At 36.0% G+C, this 15649-nt stretch overlaps 1 protein-coding gene across 2 annotated transcripts in view; it reads right to left on the minus strand.

The window, feature by feature from the left end:
- The window catches only part of NBAS (NBAS subunit of NRZ tethering complex), a 190213-nt gene that overhangs the window by 99892 nt on the left and 74672 nt on the right, over nt 1-15649 (minus strand). Inside the window, exons 34-38 of one of the 2 annotated variants that reach the window (XM_082049167.1) lie at nt 15211-15368; nt 13046-13144; nt 5834-6001; nt 5144-5257; nt 4769-4892 (exon numbers count right to left, since the gene is read on the minus strand). In XM_082049167.1, coding sequence (XP_081905293.1) covers nt 4769-4892; nt 5144-5257; nt 5834-6001; nt 13046-13144; nt 15211-15368 — 663 coding nt within the window. The remainder of the gene's footprint in view (nt 1-4768; nt 4893-5143; nt 5258-5833; nt 6002-13045; nt 13145-15210; nt 15369-15649) is intronic. The other variant, XM_082049168.1, reaches the window with a different exon arrangement.

Raw genomic sequence — 15649 nt, forward strand, 5'->3', positions numbered from 1 at the left:
GGAACTGCTGGATAGAGTCCAGCACAGGGCAACAAAGATGATTAAGGGAGTGGAGCATCTCCCTTATGAGGAAAGGCTGAGGGAGCTGGGTCTCTTTAGCTTGGAGAAGAGGAGACTGAGGGGTGACCTTATTAATGTTTACAAATATATAAAGGCTGAGCATCAGGAGGATGGAGCCAGGCTCCTCTCGGTGACAACCAATGATAGGACAAGGGGTAACAGGTTCCAACTGGAAGAGGTTCCACTTAAATTTGAGAAGAAACTTCTTCTCAGTGAGGGTAACAGAACAGTGGAACAGGCTGCCCAGGGGGGTTGTGGAGTCTTCTACTCTGGAGACATTCAAAACCCACCTGGACGCCTTCCTGTGTAACCTCATCTAGGTGTTCCTGCTCCAGCAGGGGGATTGGACTAGATGATCTTTTGAGGTCCCTTCCAATCCCTGACATTCTGTGATTCAAAAATCTTATGAAACCTGGACCAGAAATTGCATAAGGAATTGTAAGTATACCAGGAAAATAACATTATGTTTTCCTTTTTCTATAGATGCTATTATTATTATCATTATTATTGTTATTATTATCATTATTCCAAACAGTAGAAGCCATCTTCCAGCAACCTAGCTCCTTGCTTATTTTAAAGAAGCCTCAAATACCTATATTCCCACATTATAAAAAACTGCTCTTGAGGGCATGCTGGCAAGAAACCTGATTACTTAACACACACAGTCCCCCAGTGAATTCTTTGTTCCAAAGAATGATTTATAAAAGGCTTGAATGACCAATTTCAATTTTCAGATTATCATTAATTTTCCATCAGCCTGAAGTGGATTTACATGCTGGCCGTCAGCCAGATAAATAAATATAAATTTCTATGTGACAAGACATCACGGAGTCTGTCTACATGGCAATACGTCACAGTTACTACAAGTACAAGCCTGTCCAACAGCACCTGTGATCTATGCTTCAAATAGCTTTTACCAATAGTTTCTTGCTGCTGACAGCTCGTTTCTGCTGCATTTGGAATAACCTGTATGCTCCCCAAACTAAGATAATAGTACTCTAGAAATATCTAACAGTAAAATCTTGATGAATTAGTTTGCAAAATTGGTATTTCCTACTCTGAGCACAAAGTTACTTTCCATATTCTTACAGCCACCTCTAGTTGAACAGAAAATAATGGGAAGAAGGAAAAAAGAATTTGGGCTCTGCCCTTTTCTCCTTTTACTCTGGAAAATTAATGCTTGCAAAGCCTCCAGAATACATAATAAATTGTGGGCTCTCCTCCAACTTAACATCCCCAACATAACTTTTTGCTGGTTTGGAGGTTGTCATCTTCGTCCTTCAGATAGCAATCATGACAAAGAAGACACCACCAAGACACAGCTAGAAAACAATATGATTTTATTCATACTCTAGTGCTCAACACAAAGGCAGCCCAGTTGCCAGAATGTACTTAAAACTGACCTGCCTCCATTGTCCTCCCTTCTGAGAAAAACACATCGCCTGTACTGATTCAGTAAATATAAATTTTCTGTGTGCTTGTGCACAGAGGTGTTTGTGCATCCACATAGAGATGCCCACTTTACACATGCACAAACACGTATATTTACACAAAGATTGATTTCACAGTTTTGTCTCCCTGTGAAGCTCCACAGGAATTCACTGATGTCTAAAAGGGCTGAGTTCAAATTGCAGTCTATGGACACCAGCAGGATGCCGTTCTCTCCTCTCATGCCTCTTACAAAATTTACAGGAACTTAGTATCATTTCAGACCACAGCCAAATTTGCCAAAGGGATTAAATGTTACAGCGTTGGCAAAACAGGGAGGACAGGCAGTGACATGCTAAGAGCCAACACTGCTGTCCCACAAACAATATTTCCTTAAGAAAACACACATAAAAAATGATTTTATGAATAATATTTATTGACTGTGCAGGTCTTTATGCCACAAGCTCATTTGAAAGGCAAAGCAGGGAAGAAAACAGTGTATTTGTGAACATTGGAATTTATCAATACTTAAGGAGTTTTGACTCTTTCTCAATGTTTTTTTTCTCTGAAAAATAAATGCAAAAACTGCTTCAAGCCCTCAATTGTTCATTTAGCATGTAATAAATCTCACTAAACTTAAAAGTATACATTGCAGTTAAACAGCCACATCTCCAAGCAATTACAAAATTATAGAAAATATTAAGCTATTCTTTCTTCTAAAACTCCTGAGGATTCGAAGGTATGACCAGCTTTCTTGGGTTTGAGTTTAGTAGCTAACCTGGTTATAACGAAACGCAGCAATCAGTCGTAGTACCTTCCCATTCAGATCTCATCTTCAACCTCTCCATCAAACCCCTAAGGGCTATGGAGAAGGAGAACCACAATTAAACAGAGATGCACAACACTGCCTTGGTTACACTAAGTCTGGATGCACTTTAACGGCACAACTGAGGACAGAATATTTTGCTGGGTCCAAAGTGATGGGTGCTACCACTTCACTCAGAAATGCTCACTGTACCACCTACATCCAGATAGAAAGGACAAGAAAGTCAAAGTTCAAGGCTTGTGACCATATCAAATCCACAAAAGAAGCAGCAAGTGTTATCTTGAGTTTTGTCACACACACTGCTGCCTCTGGGGAAGGTGTTGAGCTGTTCCCTCACACCTGGAGCACGATGCTGCTACCATAATAGAAACAGAGTCTGATACATCAAATTCTCCCAAGACAACGTGCTAAGTACAACTGGGGTTTCTTTATTAAAATGCATCTTTTTCCAGGTTTGTCGATTCATCAAACAGAGCTGAAACCTGTTGCTGTAGCTATCCTATAAGACAACTAGAAGTAAACAAATGGGACTCAATCTTAGCACATTTAATTTGATTTTGCTGACATGTTTTTTAGTTACTAGCATAGTAGCTAATAGCTCATATGAGCATTTCATAGGGCAAAATTCTCCCAAAACCTTAAAGTAGGCCTGAAAAGATAGGAAAAAACCACTGAATTATAAATGGGGTTCATATCTGTGTAATTTTATTTAAAATTTTGGCAGTGTGCTATTAATATGCACATTTTCAAGCTTCACAATCCTGAAAGCGGTAACTCAGCATAAGGACTATCATGGGAATTGATAAAGCAAATAATTAAGAAGTGGGAACAAGTGGGATCCAATACTGTTAATCCAGGGCTAATTGCATTACAATTAGAAAATTACCAATCCATTCATTTACAGAAAGCTACACTACACTCATGTATAAGAACACTGACTACTGATTACCTAAAGGTGTCATACAGCAGGACTGCTTAGTTTTCCAGAGGAAAAGACAGAACTCTCAGTTCCATAGCACAGTTGGAGGGACTTGTAAGTGAAATTTAGATTGACCACAGAATATGAGTGGTGGAAGAGAACAGAAGTATTAAAATTGTAAAAGCAGTCCACACACTTGTGAAGAGGAAGATAGAGGCTTTAAAACTAAAGCTGGAATCTAAAACTTCTTCAAGCAAAAGTCCTCAAAACTGCAATTTCCATCTCAAAGGCAGCCACTGAATTGTAAACAACCTGTTCCAATTACTCAGGTTGGAGTAGGAAGTATTAACAAAGATCTGCCAGCTAACACAATTTGCCCTAAGAAAGCAATGAATACTTTTTAATCTTTGCCTCCGCCTCCTTTAAGACACAAGGAGATCTAGGGCTTGTGGGCTTTCAGCATGCAAGGAAAGAGATAAGTACCAATTTAGAACTATTTTTGCGTTAAGAGAGAAGGAAAGGAACAAAATGTTAATACATCTCCATTTATACAAGCTTTACTGACCTTTTCTAATTCACAATGTTATTATATTACAACTGTACAGTTAGCTGTAGAAGTACCATGTATCTCAAACTACCGAATCATATACTTGTAGGACAAATACGCTGCTTTTCGTGCACCAGTTGAAATAAAACTGTGTAGCTTATGAGGAAAGTCTCACTTGAAACTCTTCTCATTCTGCAAGTGATTTAATACACTCATTTTTCATGGCAGAACTTACCACAGAGTAAAATACAATACAGATATCTTCCTTCAAAAGACACTAAGAGCATGTAAATATTTAAACAGTTAATTTCTTAAACCAGCAGGAGACAGCCAAAAGGAAAGACAAACAGTCATAGGTGGTTTTGCATGGTTTTTTGTTTTGTTGTTAAAAAAGTGAAACTTCCAGATAACAAATTATTAAGTATAACCAATAAAATGTAGACATTTCAGAACATCACAAAAAGTTCTAATGATTCCAGAAGCTGCAATCAAGCATTAAGTAGCAAATAGAACACTGTAATGAAATTGCAATACTGAAAGCTGTATATACAATGGCAGAGAATCTGAAGAAGTGAATAAACAATCATACGTACAAAGGACATGAACAACTGGTTGCAAATTTCTGTTTAAATATCTTACATGGTACTATTCAGGAAATCTTCAACAATTTTTCCCCCAAAATGTTCTTATGTTTGTCAGCCCCCAAATACCAGTTTCTGCTTATTTAAAGACAACTGTCAGATTTCAGATTTCTAGTCTTTACTGAGCAACTTCTTTTAAAAATACCACTTGTCTTCAAAACTCTGCAGCTACTTCCATCAAGACAACTTATCAACGTAAGATGTTGAAGCAAATCACAGTTCATACAAAATGACCAGAAAACACTTCAAATCACTTTTTGCAGTTCTCCATATTGAAACCCATCCATAGATTCTCTTACATTTACTACATATAGTAAATACAGAAGTGAATATCCATGTACCCATACCTTCTGTAGTTGGAAGTAGGTCTTTTCCTTTGCTCTTCGTTTCCGTTAGTTTCTCTGTTCTCAGCAATATTTCTGCAAAGCTTTCCAAAGAATTGTTCTCATACGTGCCATAGTTCACTTCAGACTAGAAGTAAAATAAGATAATTGACACACGCACACTACACCCTACAGCTATACTTAGCTCACTTGCATCAGATGCAATTATCTACCTTGGTTACTGCATTTGCTCTCTTTTCTGTTTTATTCTGGACTTCTTTTTCCTACTCTTGCATAAAATTTCAGGTCACACAAATTATCCAAAATCTCTATTATTACTTAATTATAAGATCTCAACAAAAAAAACTAACACTTCAGAATTCTGTAAAAGAAACTTACTTCTGCAACATATGGATCAGCAATTAGAGACTCATAAAACGGATGACAGCCTTGTTTTTCCACAGTGGCATTTTCTCCAGGCCCACTTTTTAATACATCTCCAAAGTCTTGGCCCTGGGAAAAAAAAGTATAGTTGAGCCTAGCTGTAAAAATCTCATTAAAAAGCCTGTAACTGCTGTTCAGAAGGGAAACAACTGTAAATGAAAATAACACTGAGTTCAGTGGGGAGCAAGACAGGAGTTATCTTATATAAACCAGTGCTGAATGAGGTCTGGTATTCTTAAAAAAAGAAAGAGAATCATGCTCAAAAGCAGTATCAGAAAAACTAGCCTCATAAACATGATAGAAAATCCACTGAAATAGGGAAGGTAGAAAAGAAACTGAAAAAGAGCAGCTCTGAATATCAAATGCCAGTATTTAAAGAGCGAGCGTAATTGTGCCTTCTTCCCCAAAGTTCTGAGGTTCTGCCAAATTTCAACTATGCCTTCTCACATTATGCTAAAAGAGGGAGAAAACAGATTAGAAAACAGGAAATAGCTTCAGACCCCTTCTTTCATTGGGATTTGCTTGCAAACAACCCTGTGATGTCCCTAGTTCATTGAGGTCTTCAGTTATCAGATACCTACAAAGGAGCCTACTAAGGTATCAGTAAATGTGCGCACATCTGCAGAGACACCAGCAATCTCTTACATGTAATGGTCGGAGGTAGGTTAATGATCGCTTCCACCACTGTCCATCACTGACAGCATGCAGCATGGCTTTTGTAGTCATGGTTGTGTTAGTCAACACCTTCATGGTTTTTGATGTCGTCCAGTACAACAGATCGGCAGACTGGCTAGAGGAGATGTTGGTTTCATCCTGTGAGCATATCCAACACACAATAGCAAGTGTTAGATTCATGCTTTAATTAGGCTCACGACCCAAAGCCAAATGTATTAGAGATCAGGCACACTATATTAATAACATATTTTAATGATCATTAATTTAAGTAACAGCTGTCATAAAAACACACAATAGACAAGTTAAAAGTGATTTAGAAGTTTCAATCTGAAATGAGCAGCACGATCAGTACAACATTTTGCCCTTTATTCAACTATAATCTATTTTCCACAGACACGAGTTGGTTTTAATTCCAAAGTTTATAATGGTACTGTTTTACATAATTGTTAAATGTTTCTGTTAAAGTAACAATCTTTCTACAAATGAGGAGATGAAGCATGCTAAAATTAATCTTCAATAATTCAAGAAAGCTGATAGTAGAGACAATCTTGTGTTTGTACAGAAGTAGCATTAATTAAGCTGAATTCTCAGTGGGGGAAATGGTGAAGAGATGTAAACATTCATCTCCACACCAACTGAAAATGTAACACTGAGATTTGAAATTCTGCAGTTGGCACTTACAAGGTACCTAATATAGCAGACTGAAAGACTACAAAAATGAATCGAGACCCCACCCTGTTCTCAATCCCAAACTGCTTCTGCAATACACACACGTATGCACTGACAGGTTACCCTGTGAAACATATTCAGGCTCAGTAAACTTATACCTAACTCACTGCTTAAAAGTAGAAGACATGATCCACACATTGTGCTTTTTGTACCAGCCCTTCCTCATGTAAAGCATTTAAATAATATCCAGAAAATCCATGTTGGTTGATCTGTGCTATGCCAATCCTGAAAGGTTTGTGTTAATTGCACACTTCGCAACACCTACACGTTAAACATAAATATGTAATTAGCATGGTAATTTATATTTTCTGTCGCTGAATACAGTATGTTCCTCCATAGAGTGAACTTCAACAACTTTATATCCAATGTTTCTCCCTAACAACTCTATTATTCATTTCCCCATACACCAAAGCATATTGAAATAGAAAAAATCTACCTGTGTAACTGAATGCGAGGTATTAGAATTACAAAATTTCAGACATCACAGCAAAACGGCACAAGCTACGCTCAAGTGAATTATGTCCTACCTTAACTTCAATGACAAAACATGTTAGCTTCAGTAAGGCAGAACTTTACTGCAGACAGACTATTATTTAGTGCCTGTTACTGTATTCTGCGGTAAATCACTGCCTCAAGCTGACCACTGAACTAGCAGATCCATCTTAAGTCCTTCTTTCCATTAAGGCTTCAGCATTATTTTTTCCAAGCTTTTCTGAAATTATATTGTGCATTTCACAGATGCATCACAAATGAACTGACTGACAAAACTGGAAATTTCAGCTCTTACCTCTCCAAATGAAGAGTGAGCATGCCAAGTACAACATGCCAGAATTCTTACTCCTCTGAAAAGTAAAAAGTGACAGAAAATCCTAGGTCGGGTGACTTGGGGGGTAGGAGCGAGTTTCTTGTTCGTGTTGTTTTTAAATAAATCAGTCTGGCTACTTAGTATGAAAGCTTTTTGTAATGTATTTTAAATGTTATATAGAGAATACTAGTTTCTCCTTCTGTCTCCATTTTCAAGCAAATGCCATGAGACACTTAAGTGATTCTTTATGAGGGAAAAAATAAAACCAAACAACCAAAACCCAAACAAAAGAAAGACCCAGAACCATGAAAAAAATGTCCCCTTCCCCAAGATCTCAACTGCATTTGAGCAAAACACAGGTTTAAAAATAAAGCTCTTTAAGCACTGTGAAAACTAATCGGCCACTTTGTATGCTGGTGTGTGCTGCTATAACTCTACTGCTATCAGATAAATTATATTGATTTTTTCTAAAAAGATTTTCAACTCTTACAAGTAATTACAGTCTTTTCTGCACAAACGAGAATTCTGTTTTCTGAAAAGCCATTCCTCTGTGTACCTGAAACAGCTACACTATCAGGCTATAACTTTTTGCTATCCTGAATCAACCTCTAGTAAAAGAAATTAATTTTAAAGATAGTTGGAAATCCCATTTTAAGAAGACTACTTTAATTATATCCTTTAATTGTATCTTCAGAAGGAAGTTATAGTTTCAAAGTTTTGAGGGGTAGCCTGGAAGAAAATTATTTACTTGTATTATTGCTTCTTGATATCCTTTATAAAAGTAAGCACTTCGGATTAAAAACAAAATAACAAGTTATTAATCCTAAATTGTCAGCTTAAAACATTGTATGAATCTAAGTTGACGTAAAAAAGTCAGTCAAATTCTGAATTATCAAGATACTCCAAAATAACAGCTGAAGTATTTAGATATATGTATATATATGTATACACACATATGCAAGGACAAGTAAGAAAGTTAACTATTTTTATACAAGGCAGAGAAGAGAGATTAATAAATTAATACACCTGCAACATGGATTTTTTTGTCTTCAATGACAATTAGTCAGAGTGCAAGGATCAAAACATGCAAAAACCACACACTCTATACACATTATGCATTAAGAGTCAATATGAATTATGATTATGAAGGAAACAAAATGAGGTGGAATAGATTCTGTTCAGAAGACACAACATCAAGTATTAGCCTTTTTGTATTCTTTTTCCCTTTTTGGTACCCCCATTGGAAAACTAGAATTTAAAATAGTCTCTTTTACAGAAGTAATCATGTTCATTTTACGTTGATGTTTCATGCCTTGGAGGGTTTTGGTTTGGGGTTGGTTTGTTCTTTCTTTTTGTAATGTCCGTTGCAGCTAATGAACCAGTCTAATTGAAAACTCCAGTCCTGCAGACACAAGGTGAGAAACTACAAAAACAATTCAGTTCAAAATTCAAGTGTCACTGGATCAAGTGTCTAAGTTCTTATTAGATCTGTAACTTCACTAGTGCTGAAAAAGCTATCCAGCCTTAAGCATACACAATGCATTTGATTCAACAGCTTAAACACAGGCTTTGACGACCCTCTGAGATCCATGGCAGTAATTAAGAAATCTGCTTAACACTTGTAAATCTGACAGAGGACGCAGACGTTTTTGGGTCAGTAGCTAAAGGACGGGAAGATAACTTAGGGCATCTCAAACTGTTAGTATCTATGATTAAGTAACTGAATGAAGCACCTAATGGCTAATTAATTGTATTATTCTCTGTGCACCGTTGACTGGATCTCCATTGAGTACAACAGGAGTTTAAATATCGCACATCCAGAGTTCCACATTGAGATTTTTCTCCTTATATGAACAAGAGTTCAGTGACACTGTAAATGAACATGATTCCTTCAGGAATTACAGCAACCTCTTCCTAAGAGAAGAATCCTAATTGAGGTATCACCGAATTAAAACCAATACATTTACTAAACCAGAAAACACAGCTCCTGTTAATCTCAAGATAAACATTAAAAAAAAAGTCACAACTATCTGAAACAGCAGCCAGAGCATTAATTTTGCCCTGAGGTTCCAAAGACTCCAGGTGTAAGAATTCCCAGTGCATTCTACATAAACAGAACATTCCCTAACTACTTCTAACCAGTGGTGATAAAAATGCATGACATATCAATTTAAAGTACAGAAATGTTTTAAAAAAATCCTGTCTTTTCCCAGATTTAGTTCCTGGAGAAAATCCAAATGCAAAGAAGATGTTAATGTTCTATTAATTGGAAATCTTATTTTCTTAAGCAACTTTTAAGAAAATTATTCCTATAATTTGATGATGCTCTTCTCTAGAAACCAGGTCTGCTCCCAAAGAGGTTGTTTTCAAGGGAACTTGAAACTATACATTTCTCTTGTGCTGATGTGCCGCTTCACAGTAATTAAGTTTTCATGTTCAAATATGTAAGAGAATTATTTTATTCATAACAGATATAATGCATGTTTTAAGTATTATGCAGATGTAACATAAAGTCAGAAATCGTTTATGAGGCAACTGATGGTTATTGTTTCTGCTGCTTATACACAACACAGCATCCCATGACCAAGCGTTACATTTTAATCTAACAATGTTAGCAATACTACTCTGAAGTGTTTTTCATGAATCAAGATCTTAATTTTCTCACTGGGATATTTTGTTTAAGAAGCACAAGATTAGTTGTTAAGGCATCTGCAGCACACAAAGAGGAAAAAAAAAAAAGGGTGAAACAGAATATTTTGCTTAAAAAATAATCCATTATGTTGTAATCATTGTAGCTTCCAGAGGATAATTTCTCCACTGGATCCCATGAGCTGAATCAAGAGTGACAAGCTGGCACTATAAGGTAATTAAATACATCCTTGTGCAAATGTATTAGCTCCTACAGAATAATTACATGCATCTTTACCATGACAATCGCAAATTTCCTTCTGAGCAGGACCACCAAAAACTTTAAGTTATATGGAAGTCAATATGACAGCAATATTAAATGACACATTTCTATACAATTTGTGAAGATATGTAGCCAGCTACTAGCAAGATTTCTCCAAGTTTCATTGGAAAAATAGTTTCAGAGGAAAAGGTTAAAACAATAAAATGAAAGTAGTTGAGACATTTCTAGAGAGGAGTTCAAGAGAAGAATAATTGACAAGTATGAACAGCTGGTAATGTACATCGGTATAATTAAAAAAAAAGGTAGTGGCAACTAATGATTCAATACTAGATAAAGGTAAGAAGAAGTAGAAAAAAATCACTAAAGCTTTGACAGAGAAAGTTGATTTACTTACAGATCAATATTTTTAATGTAACAGGGACAGAGATGCCCCAACACATGTATGCTAGAAAAAGCTGAGTCAAACCAAGATAAGGAAAATTACATCTAGAGTACCAATTTGAAAAGGTATCAGTAAGCAAGGAACTCCTTGAGAAAAGGATGCTATAAGTTAATCAGGACATAAGTGAAAAAGAAGTTAAAAGAAAGGGAAAAAATATTATTCATTTTTTTCATTGAAGAAACTGAAATTCTGTGCAAGATGATGAAGGTGAAGGACGAGGAATTAGCTGACGTGGGGGTTGCAGTTATGGGATTCAGAGAAACCAGGTTATTGAATATATTGCTTTTCTAACATTTCAGATGTCTGTAACAAAGAAAGGGTTATACAGTGACTAAATTATTGGCTATGTTTCCTCCTGTGTCATTGCAAGAAATGAAAGAAGCTACAAATCTTTATTAAGTCAACCGAGAGAGAACAGAAAGACAGAATTAGAAAATATACTGAACTAATTTCATAGCGTAACAGTCTAAAATATGACATGCCAAGAAGCTGTATTAAAACAGAAAGAAAAACAAACCTCAATGCAGCAACATACAAACTTGCCTGGTCAACTCTCTGCCCACTTCCAATTCTAAACAGACAACCAATCACAAGTAAAGGGGGCGGGGAAGTGAAAGACATATTGGAGAAATTAAGAGTGGATAATTTTCTGAATGTAAATTCCCCAGCATAATGAAAATTGCTTCAGATATCCAAACTGAACCGGTAATGAAGTTAATTAGTGAGTTTACTCAACTCTGATACACCCTTGCGTAACCTCTGAATCATTTATATGTATGTATAATTGTTCTGTCACAACATACAGTCAATAGTACTACAGCATATGAAAGGTGATGCATGACAAATTTGTTATATACATTAAAATATTGTAAACACACATACCCACACCCACATGAGAAGGTTCCACAATTTTATCAACATCTACTTAATAGTCTTCCTCTCAAAGAGGTTTATTTACCAGTTTTCAGAAAATAAAAAGCATTTGTGCCAGTGAACAGACCTGCTCTTCATATCACTGATTCTAGCAGATAGTAACATCTTAAGCTCTCCTCTTCTGCACACTGTTTTCAGGGTTATTTTACTTCTCTGCTCATTTATTTTCCACACGTGCAAATACATACATGTATGTTTACATATGCATATATAAATACAAAGTATGCACATATGCCTATACATATATAAAAAACATACTCAAAATATCGGCTTATATATAGAAGTTACCTGTTCCCATTGCAATAACATGAAAGAGAGGTGTGGTTTAAGCCACATGGTGTTAAATTTACCAAAGGTAAAGACCAGTGTATTCCATCTACAGCTCTCTTGGGCAAAAATTCCTCAAGGGTATAATGACATTAAGGACACTACCACTCAGATACTTTTCTCAACTCTGCAAAATGAACCATCTTTTTCCTTTCTCTCTCTCTTCTTTCCTGTATTTCTTTTAGGTTCCCCCTTCCAGCCCCCCAAGATCTGTTTATCATCTACATAAAATGTCATTAAACAGAAAACAGAGAAAAAATAAATTAAACTTAGAATTTTCCACTCTGAAGAGGATGAAAAAAAACATTCATAAATAGGTAATCACATCTTCTGTAAAGAGAGAAATATGCTTATAATAGTACATATACAAAACTTGTTTAAATAATAAACATGAAAAGTAGAAAGAATAATAGACTATTTTCCTGCTGCCCTGCCTCTATTTCCCACAAAACTCAACGTTCCTTTTAATCTTACACATAAAAATATTTTCCCATGCAATATAGTAATATGAAAGTTATAAAATGGCTAAGAAGTCATAAAGTTCATGATGCACAGAACAAAGGGAAAAAACAAGTTTAACTCAAGACAGTTTTAAATTAAATATGCAGCTCAGGTTTCTTTTCAAATGCTTTGCTCTGCAGTTTGGACATAAAATCAAACCAACATTAATGTATATTATTGGTTTAAGTTTTGTTGCACTTTCACCTGACTTTGAGCTTATGGTGTGTTTGTTTGTTCGGTCTGTTGTTGTTTGTTTTGCTTTTTAATATGGTGCTAAGACTGTGTAGAAAGAAGCAATGAAAAATCAGCATGGATTAAGTATACAGTAAGTATAAGACTAAGAATAAGCAAAACCTTGAACTTAGAAGTCTAAAACCAGAAATTAGTAGATGTCTTTAATATTTTATCTAGTAAACATACTTAATCTAGTAAAAATACTTTATGTAGTAAACAGGTAGATATTGCTCAAATTCCACTTTTCAGCATAATGCAGAACAAAATCATTATTACTTTAAAAATTCTCTCTAAGCTTACCTCTGCATCCTTACTGTTCGATGAAGAATGTCCTGATACATTTATATTCTCAGTTCCTTCTGAAGGAAGGAATTGGTAATTCACAGCCTGATAAAGGATCTATAAACACAAAATAAATATCATCACTTACCAATCAAATAATCAAATGCAAGAATCACGCCTGACATCATAGGAAACCCAAGAAATTCTGACATAAAAGCTTCCATGATAGAAAACTAACCGTGTAGGGGAAGACAAAGAGAAGAACATAAAGGTATCTTTGACATCTTCTCACTGTTGTAGTCCCTAGGCAAAATGACCTTCCCTTCTCTGTAATTTTGTGCAATATTTTTCACACAGTGTAAGAATATTTTTTAAATTATATTTAACTATTTTTTTAATTACATGCAACCTGCTCTGCTACAGAACTTTCATGAAAAACATCCAGTATCTGAACTGTGCCTCTGAGGTACTGGGCAACTCCACAGAGGCAAGCGTTACCTGAGGTAATAGTTCCATAGGCAGAATTTCTACAGGCCATAGAACTGATGAAGGTCCACAAAAGATTCTTAGAGCTGTTTAGAGTCATCTGGTCAGCATGACCTTCTGATAAAGGTTTTTTGCATACATCTACCTATGTACATACAGAGTGCTTGGACAGAACATATAGGACCATTAATAAACTGAGCTGAAAAATTTACACTTAGTTCAAAGAGAATGTAACTGCAGAAGAAACTGGTTAAACATCCTCCAACAGAAATCACAATTTGAGCTTGGCTTTTTGGGGCAAATACTGAATTAATCATCAGTGCACTTTTGCTACACATGATACTGCACTATGGAGATGACAGAACTTTTGCCCTTGGAGAAGTCAAATGCAAGAGGGTAACACCCAGTTACACTGCAACTAACAGGACACGAAGCCTTGAGAAGGAATGAGACACCGATACAGAGGCAGCGAACTGACAGAAAGTCTAACAAATTTTCATTTATGCAATGTGAAAAATCTATTTGACTTCTAATTCTAGATATAGGTACATAAAGGGAGAAAGAAGCTTGTACTTCCATATTGTACAGGTATCAGTTCTGCAAAGATTCCACTTGTGTTTAAGCTCATAATTGAACCTACCTCTCTCAAATTTGAGTGCTTTCATGGTGAAAGAAATAAAGTCTAGCTCCTGCAAGCTATTTTCTATTTCAAATCCTTTGTAGTGTTTTCTTCTGCTATCCCACAACTGAAGCAGCACAGAGTGCCTCCATATGTTGCCTGTATTTCTCATATACGTTGCTATACAAGCAATTTTGTAAACAAAAAGGCTACATGCTTGCAGCTGCCTTAATTAGACTGCATATGTACTGTAGCTATTGCTCCTTTCTCCCCCATTCTTCAGACACAGAATGCAAGCCTCCAAGATGTTTCCATGAACACTGTAAACCTGGTAGACAACTAAGACAAATATGAACTTTTAAACAAGTAGTAGTACAAGTGCCAAGTCATAGTTACACTGAACAGAAATTAAACTTTCTGACAATCCAAACTACTGCACTGCAGTTTGAAATAAAAGTTTTTAAAAGGTCTGCTATGTCATTGTGACATAATTTGCATTTAAATGACACAATTATGTGTTCTCATATATAGAATATGATTGACTGAACACCTAAGACCTGCTTCTATTAAGACAGTCATTGAAGAGTTAATAAAGATGGCTCAGACACGAAGCCTGCTGTAGCTGTTAAAACCACTACATGGTTGAAATCAGTAAGAAAAGAACTTCATTGTATATTGGGTAGATATCATAAAAATGTAAGAATACACATTTAATCAGCATTTATGTGGGCATTTAATGAAGTTCTGTTACAAGGTGTAAACAGGTAAAAGAATCTGGAAAACATTGGAAAAAATATTTAACTGCATTTGTAAATAAAATGTTTAAATTAGGCAATACATTAACAGATTAAAAATACTGAAGATAGACAATACGACTGTACTTCTCCCTGAGAAGATAACTCATAATATAAAATACTTATAAAGAGACCTTATTTGTTTAAATATAACAGTGAAAGCAGACAAATACAGTACAACAAATATAAACTTCTTGAGGGGTGGAACTTTAGGGAAGAAACTTAAGTCTCCTTCACTTTGGAAAGCATCGAACTTGCATGAAAGAAGGTTCAGAAACACCCACCTGGGTTTGCAACGAGCTGCTCACTCCCAGCAAGGCCTCTATGGCACTTGGGGGACAGTGTGTCAGCGCAAAAGCCATGAGCTCCTGACGCATCCCCAAATCATGAAAGCCTTCCGATTGCCCAAGATGGCTGCAGACTTCCCAGCTTTTAGAATAACCTACAAGGGAACACAAAATATTGTCCTGAGGTCTGTAAGCTTCACAAGTGATAGGAGGACGCTGCATAGTTCTTACTGGATGAGATAAAAGAGGGCAGGCGGCATTTCTGCCGACGCTTAACAGCCCCTGAGAAAGGAACCATAAAGGCTCCATCAAACAGAGACGTAACTCAACTTTAGACTGACCAAATACATAGAAAATTAGTTATTATCATGTTGTAGATATCGGTACAATAGGTATGTGGAAGACTGCACACTATTTTTACATATTGCAATAACAA

This window comes from Streptopelia decaocto, assembly GCF_964273445.1.
Source record: "Streptopelia decaocto genome assembly, chromosome: 3".
Lineage (NCBI taxonomy): Eukaryota > Metazoa > Chordata > Aves > Columbiformes > Columbidae > Streptopelia > Streptopelia decaocto.